The sequence below is a fragment of the Acanthisitta chloris genome, unplaced genomic scaffold (genome assembly GCF_000695815.1).
Source record: "Acanthisitta chloris isolate BGI_N310 unplaced genomic scaffold, ASM69581v1 scaffold15147, whole genome shotgun sequence".
In the NCBI taxonomy this organism is placed as follows: Eukaryota; Metazoa; Chordata; class Aves; order Passeriformes; family Acanthisittidae; genus Acanthisitta; species Acanthisitta chloris.
The window spans coordinates 357-8,142 of NW_008683275.1; the positions used below are offsets into that span (position 1 = coordinate 357).

Consider the following 7,786-nt stretch of genomic DNA (forward strand, 5'->3'; position numbering starts at 1 on the left):
AAACCACCAAGAGCCCCTGAGCCTCCTCTCTCAGCCTTTCCTCATAGGAGAGATGCTCCAGTGCCTTCATCATCTTCATGGCCTTAATTCAACTCCTCCAATGTATGTCTATCCCACATCTCTCTTGCACTGGAGAGCCCAAAACCAGGCCCAGCACTCTATGAGTGGCCTCACCAGAGCTGAGGGGAAGGATCACCTCCCCCAGCCTGCTGGGAACACCCTTTCCAATGTAGCCTTGGATTCCATTCACCTTCTTTGCTGCAATGAACATTTCTGGTTCATGTTCAACCTGGTGCCCACCAGGAGACCCCCAGGTCCTTTACTGCCACACTGCTTTCTATCTGGGCAGCCCCAGCACATCCTGCTGCCTGGGGCTGTTCCTCCTCAGGGGAAGGACTTCATCCTTCCCCTTGCTGAACTTCAGGAGGGTCCTGGTTCCTATCAGCCCATTTCTCCTTCCTGTTGAGGTCCTTGTGGATGGCAGCATGACCCCCTGCTCTGTCATCCACTTCTCCCAATTTGGTGTCATCACTGAACTTGGCGCGCTGCAGGTACCCTCTGTCTTAAGGGTCCAGATCTTTACTGAAGAGGATGAGTAGGACTAGTTGTTGACTCATAAGGTAAATCCAGCCTTTCTTGAGCCATTCTCCTGCTCCAGCAGCATCTCAGAGAGTTCAGATCTTTCCTGAAAACCACAGTGGAGATGAAGAGGAGGGGGCAGAATGGATTGGACAGCAACTATTACCACTTTGACCAAACTGGACACAGATACAGCTTGGAGAAGCCAAAGCCCCATAGCCTGCTGGGCACAGGGTTTGCCATCACAGCTGCTGGACCAGGCTGCTGCCCAGGCTCCCATGTCAGCCCTCCTCATGGTGGCAGGTTGGGTGAGGTCAGTAATTAAAAGCCCAAGCCCTAGGGCTCAGATCCTTTACCTGCCCTCTTGGTGAACAGGACAACTCTGTCTTTCCTTTCTCTCCCATTAAAGAAACCCACAGACTCAGAAGAATTGTTTTTATTCAATGCAGCAAAGTTCACGATCAATACAGTTATGAAATAAAAGCTCAAACCAGCGTAACTAACTTCATGTATGTTACCCAAGCAAGGCACAGCTCAGCTGGAATGGACAGCCCCTTATCAGAAAATCCCAACAGATATAAACGTGGCCCCAGTGAGAGAGGGACAATCCACTCTGAAGTGCTGTCCCACGCCACAGATCCCTGCCGAGACACTCTGTGGTCACCTCTCAGGTCACAGAGCCACATCACATCTCCGTGGGACCCAGCTTTGGCTCCTGTTTCCCACCGCTGTGGCTTTTATCTCCCAGGTGCCATTTCTGTTTGGAGAAGTAAAGCGAAACCATCTCTTCACACATGTAAAAGGAAATTCAGAGGCACCAAAGAAAAACGAAAGGTGAGTGGCAAGGCCAGGCCATGCGAGCAGCACCTCCGACACTCAGGGTGGCTGGGATGGAGAGATGAGGATCTCTCCTGGGTGTCTTGCTCAGATGTTTTTGCTGTACTCACCCGCAGCCAGAGCTGAACCCATGGGTGCCTGGCTGGGCAGCAGTGAGGGTATTTTCCTAATGGGATGGGGTCTTGCCATCCTGGGCATTGCCATGTGTATTGCAGTGCCAGGACAGCAGCACAGATGGTGATGGTGGAACCCTGTCCTCAGATTCACACAGCCCAGCCCACTAGTGCCACTTGAGCTTGCTCGGAGCAAGAAATGCCAGGTGCGTTGGAAGTTCCAGGTGCAAGAAGGAAAGTGAAACACGGCTGAGGACAGGGTGAGGCAATTACTCTGTGATGACTCATTGACTACTGCATGGCACAAGTGTGGGAAAGCCTTTACCACAAGCCATGCCACTGGAGTGGGTATAAGCACAGACAGGAGGCTCATCTGGGAGGAAGTGGCTCCTGCTACAGTCACTGGTCTGGGAAAAGAAGATAGAGAGGACAAAAAGTGTTCTCAAAAAGAGCCAGCTTTAAAATAGAAGGCCCTGAGTGACGTGTGGCAGCACTGCCCATGGCCCAAAGGTGCCAGGACAGGGCACATCACGTGGCCTCTGCTTGGCAGCCATCACCAGACCTGTCCCAGCCCACCTGGGGTATCAGTGCCACCAAAGCACCACTGGCCCTGCTACACACCCCAGAACCCTTCAGCACCTCTTGGCACATGTGAGCTGCAGCAGCCACTGCGATGGTTTATGCCACTCCACATGCCTCATGCTGCCCACACCAAACCAGAGCACACTGATGATGCAATCACATATTACATCACAGCTGGTTGCCTGCTCTATGATCTTAGGGAACACGCTGAGCATTCTGATGATGCAGGGAGGGAAGGGCTGTAAATCAGAGGTAATTACTGAGCAGATTTAAACAAACGTGTAAGTAAAGTGAAGAAAAAAACCCAAATGCTTTTTCCCCAGAGTCTTTGTGTCAGCACTGTAGGGACATGGGGTGTCCTCTCCAGGGAGATCCCTCCCTGCCCTGGCATGGCTGTGGGGATGCACCTCAATAGGACAGGCCCTGCCAGCAGAAGCTGGGGCTTCCCCAGCTCAGGCACCAGGGCTAGCTGGGGAAGCTACCAGCACCTCAGTAGCAGTGTCATCCAGTGCTATCCCAGGCAGAAGAGACCTCTAGTGCTCCCTCAGGAGGTGACAAGCCATCAGCCCCATCATCACCCAGCAAGAGATGGCTGCTGCTGGCCCAAACCCAACTCTCCACCAGTGACGACAGCAGGGATTGCTCCAGCATCACAGCTCAAGGAGGTCTTCTCCAACACATAGCCATGGACACAGACCAGCCTCACATCCATGATGGGCCTCCCATCTTATAGCTGTCCTCCTGGGGGCCACCAAGTGGGGGCAAAGCCTTTGATCCCCACCCTGCACAGGCTGAGCCAGCTCTCAGTGACCCCAGTGGAGGTATGCCCAGGGTCAAGCACCTTTGCCAGGTTGAGGGGGCTCAGCTAGGACCATACCCAAGAGTCCAGGACCACAGCTGAAGCTCCTCCAGCCCCCTCCAGGTGCACTCTCTGGGGCAGGGAGGAGAGGCATCACTTCTACCTTTCTTAACAATGCTCCAAGGTAGAACAGAGTGAGGACACAGCCCTCCCTGTGGCGCTGGGGCAGCCTTCTTGCCATGGGCAGAAATTACAGGAAAAGGAAAGGTCCCTGCAGAGGCTGTGCCTAGACTTGAAATATCCAGAAGGCAAACAGGAGGGGACTGTGCTGGGCTGTGCCACTCCCTGAAACACAGCCTCTAATCTTCCCTTTTCAGCGTGGGTAGGTGATTGCAGGCTGGGACCAAGGGGAGCACAAACCTGCTCCCCTGCGGCAGTGATCCCAGAAAGGTTCCCAAGCTGTGCTGAGGGCAAGGGAGCTCACCAGGGCCAAAGCAATCCTGAGGGAGGTAAACTGCTGGTACACCTGCATGAGCCCGCAAAGCACCAAGGATGGGGGCACCTTGGGGGCAAGAACAACCTCGTTTCAGGTCAGCTTTCAAAGATGGCACACAGCTCCTAGCCTATAGCCTGGGCAGGAAAAAGGGCAAATGGCCCTTCCAACCCGAAGTCCATCTCTACCACAGATCAGAAGGCCACTCAGGGCCCCAGGACACTCACTGACCATGAAGCACAGTTATTCCCACCCCAGCAGATGCTCCACAGCCTCCCTTAAAATGAGGAACCACAGGCAACTTTTTCTCAGCTTTAATTATTGAAAATTGTATAAGAAATGCAGCAAGTTTAACTGTTACTGTGATTATCTTCCCCATGTGTAATCCAACCACCACCAGCTTGAAATGGGACCCTTCCTGTGCTGGGGGGGCAGCACTGGGCAGACTGCAGGGCCAAAGTGGACAGGAACCTGAGAGCAGGCATAAACCTGTCTGCTTTCCACAGAGACCAAAATTTTAATCACTGAAATCAGCATCAGTCTTCCCCAGGAATAAAAGCAGTTATAAGTCGGGTATTAGCAGACAACCCACTTCTTCCTTCCGTTCTAGCACCAGACCAGGAGAAGGGTTTCCTCTCTCACTGTCCCTTGCAGCCCAGCACACAGACATGCCTCACCCAGAACTCCACTGGGGTTTCACGAGAAGAAACTCCCATCACCTCCAGCATCCTGAAACAAGAAGCAGAGGAAGGGTCTTGCCCTGCCCAGCCAGCTCCCACCTGCTGCAGGGCAACACCCACAACCACAGACAGTTCTCTTCCACCCACAGCACAGAGTTGGCAGATGCTTCCTACTGCTGCACAAGGGTTGTTCTGGTCAGTGAATACATTAGCAGGTACAGGGTTGCCTTCCCTTCCCAGCAGGCCCTTGTTGGGGGCCGAAACAGACTGGTGAAGATGCAACCACCAATATTTTTCATGCCCTCTGCTAATCAAGAACAAGACAAAAACTCAAGATACCTCCAACATCAGATGTTCATGAATATATCAGTGCAAGCACAACATACAGCTACACGAACTTAAGATTTAAGTCAGCTGACTCCAGCTGAGGTCAGTCGTGCTGTGAGCAGCTTATGATCTGCTGTTTAAGTTTCACAAGTAAAGTGGAAAGAGGGAGCACATCCCTGCACAGCTCACCTCTTTTCAGTCTCTTGGAGGAGGGATTTTGCAGCTTCAGGGTCATTCTTCATAAAGGTTTGATATGGAGAGGCAGACTCCATGTAACCAATCACACCCTCAACAGTCATGGGAATTTTGTCAAAGATATCAGTGATTCTAGAAGAGATGGGGATGAAAGGAGCATTGACAAGTTAAATCTCAAAGGTGTGAGAACAAGGACAAAAGATTGACATGGTGGTGAATAAAATATTTGACACCACTAAGGGTCCAACAGATAGAAACAACATCCGATTGTGGCATGTGGTGGGTCAGGAGCTCCAACTGATACACTACTGGAGAAGAAGAGATGGTCCCAAGGACCATCTCACAGTCTGACTTTAACAGTCCCTTCCCCTCCAGCAGCTGGGACACCAACACCTCCGCACCACCACCACCACCGCATTGGTTTTTTGCCTGTGAAGTCAGTCCCTGCCCTGTGCCTTGGTGGGGAGGCAGGCACTGGCTCCCCAGAGGTTTGTGGCATCTTTGCCTCACTCTATTTTTCCCTTCATCCATAAGTGATCTGTCCAGAAGCCTCAAATTATCATAAATCACCAGCTAAAAAAATCTAATCCAATCCTGCCCTGAGCAGGAAAGGCCCTCCAGCCCTCAGACTGTGCCTGCTGTCCCAGCACAGAGCACCATTAAATCCAAAGGCAGTGGGAATGCAGCCACACAGCTCTGCCTTGATGCACATGTGTTTGCTGAACCCCAGCAGCTACCTGCTCTGGCAAACCCCACTTCCTTGGGTGCCTGCTGGGCTGGGGGCAGAGCAGCCCCATGCAGGAGTAGAGATGCTACCTCTATCTGCTCCTGGTGCTGCACTGAGGGGGTTCTGCTCACCTCTTCTTGTCTGGGAATGGCAAGGCCTCGAAGATCGCTTTGTAGTCTTCCAAGACGAATTTTAGTCTATTATGTGAGTATTTTAAAATCAGGTCCCAGCACTGTAAAGACAATGTATGAAAAACAAACAAACACAAAACAACTTGAAGTTCTCAATTTGCACATAATTTTTTTTTTTTATAAAAGACACCTCTAAAATGCACCAAAATCTTGCTTAGTGTCAAGAATTTAAGGAACCTATGTTATTAGAGAGATAAGGGTCCTCTCCTCCTCCCCATAGTGCTCTTACTCATTGTGGAAATGCTCTTTTTATCAAGACTTTGTCAAGAAAGCGTACTGAAAAAAAAAGACTTTTCCCAAACAGTTTATAATTCCCATTCTTTTTAGTGTGATCAGGGCAACAGAAGCTTCTGACAATACCAGCATCCAAATCTGCTCTGGCACCCATCTCACCCTACCAGAGCCAGCCCTATCAACCCTCATGTCCTTCACCTCATCACTCAGCCAGCCCCAGCACTGCATAGGAGCCTCCTCTAAGCCCCATCCCAGCTTTGTCCTTGTATTTACCTATCCCTCTGTCCCATCCTTCATTAGGATTCCTCTAGTCATACCCCCTCAATCCCATTGCTTTTCTCTCTGCATCCAAGTACTACATATTTTCCCCTGCCTAAACCAGGAGGAGAAGCCCCAAGGTTTAGGTTTCATCACCTCCCTGAAGATTTTGGTCAGCTTTTCAGAGCAGTTTCCATAGCGCAGGCTCATGTCCACAGTGTAGGTGCTGATGGCCACACAGCCACCTGGCTTAAGCACCCGGTTTGCTTCTCTCATGAACTTCTCTATATCAAACCAGTGTGCAGCTGTAAATGAAGTCAGGACGTCCACCGAGGTGTCCTGGAACGGCAGCTCCTCTGCAGGGCACACGCTGGAAGGGTGAAAGCATAAATCCATGTGTGATATGGGAATTGGAGAGTAGGATATTAAATCGGTGGGTGTTTTTTCTGAGTCAATGAGGACCATGTGGGATGCAAGACCATGGCTAAGGGAAGGCTAGGATAACACCTGTTCACCTCAGGAATTCTGTCATTTTCTTTGGTGCCTGCTGGTTCTTATAGCAATCACACTCACAAAACACCACCTCCATGTCAGGACCCGAATTTTGCCTTTGGCTGAGCTTGTCCCCTTGACACTCACAGATAGGAGACATTGGGTGTGGAGGAGGTGTCCCTGGCCTCCTGGATCTGTGCTTCACTGATGTCTGTCCCTACCACCTTCTTGAAGTGCTCCGTAAGGAAGAGGGTGCCTTGTCCAGACCCACAGCCAACATCCACTACCAGCTCAGCAGGGATTGCCTTCTGCAGGGAGGAGTGATACATCTCAGTGGGCAGTCACTCAATTTACATACTTTTACCCCATTGTTTCCCCCAGCAGCTGCTCAGGAATGGCCTTTGGCGTGGCAGAACCAATGGAAAGCCTCTTCTGTGCCCCCATCTTGCCTTCAGCCCTGCTGATTTATCCCTCCCCGTGGTACCAACCAAGGTAACCCTCCCAGCAAAGTAAATACAACCACCCACAAATAAATATTCCCTTGAATTTTCCTTCAGCCTGGCCATACCCCACTCACCTTTTCCTGCAGGTAGGTGAGGATGGTTTGCTGCAGCTCTTTGCCCGGCGCAAACCTGTATTTCTGGTAGACAGCCGCATGCCCTTTCCCCTCGAACATCTGGGTGGCCATGCTTGGGCAGTCCAGCACCTGGGAGAAACCAGCAAGCTGAGTTTGTCACCACAGGAGCAAACTCCTGCTACCTCCTTAGCCTGTGACCACAGGCACTAAAGCCTCTAGTTCCTGGTGGGGCCCCGAGGACTTTGCCCGTGAGGCTCCAGCAAGGGACTGTGAACCTGCTCGCTGAGAATCCCTCCCACAATTGTAAGCTGATTGCAGGAGCAAACCAGCGGTATCCAACGAGGAAAAGCTTTCTAGGTTTTTAACACTCCCGACTCCTTTGCTTTCCTAACCCGCCTGGGTATCTTCTGAAACAAATCACCATTATAGCTGGAACACCTGTGAGTTTGGGGAGGAAGAGGCTAAGCAGAGCAGCAGAAAAGCTAACAGTAAAACAGTCTGGGGGTTTGGTCGTGGGGTTTTTTTTAAGGAAATCCGTGTTTTACTACTAGCAACACAATCACAACAACTCCGCCCCGTTGTTTCTGAACCACTGGATATTTTTTCTGTCCCTTCCTGCCCCGGAAACCCTCGGTCTCTCAACTCCAGAGCGCCACTAAAGCATCACGGCGCGGAGCGAGCCCGGCACGGCTCTGCGGCCGG

The 7,786-nt window shown here is 51.4% G+C and overlaps 1 protein-coding gene across 1 annotated transcript; it reads right to left on the reverse strand.

Moving 5' to 3' along the window:
* Nucleotides 1-4,005: 4,005 nt before the first annotated feature.
* On the reverse strand, nt 4,006-7,208 carry LOC103806200 (putative methyltransferase DDB_G0268948). The gene is made up of 6 exons (XM_009078881.1): nt 7,085-7,208; nt 6,655-6,815; nt 6,172-6,385; nt 5,464-5,564; nt 4,600-4,737; nt 4,006-4,132 (listed from the first exon to the last, which is right to left on the reverse strand). The coding sequence occupies exons 1-6, from the start codon at nt 7,193-7,195 to the stop codon at nt 4,042-4,044; spliced, it is 816 nt and encodes a 271-aa protein (XP_009077129.1). The 5' UTR covers nt 7,196-7,208; the 3' UTR covers nt 4,006-4,041.
* Between the last annotated feature and the right edge of the window lie 578 nt (nt 7,209-7,786).

Coding starts and splice junctions, on each gene's coding strand:
- LOC103806200 (XM_009078881.1), bottom strand. CDS start 7,195: ATGGCCACCCAGATGTTCGAGGGGAAAGGGCATGCGGCTGTCTACCAG. Junction 6,816..7,084: donor TCACCTACCTGCAGGAAAAG/GTGAGTGGGGTA, acceptor TCCTCCCTGCAG/AAGGCAATCCCTGCTGAGCT. Junction 4,133..4,599: donor CTCCAAGAGACTGAAAAGAG/GTGAGCTGTGCA, acceptor TTCTTGTTTCAG/GATGCTGGAGGTGATGGGAG.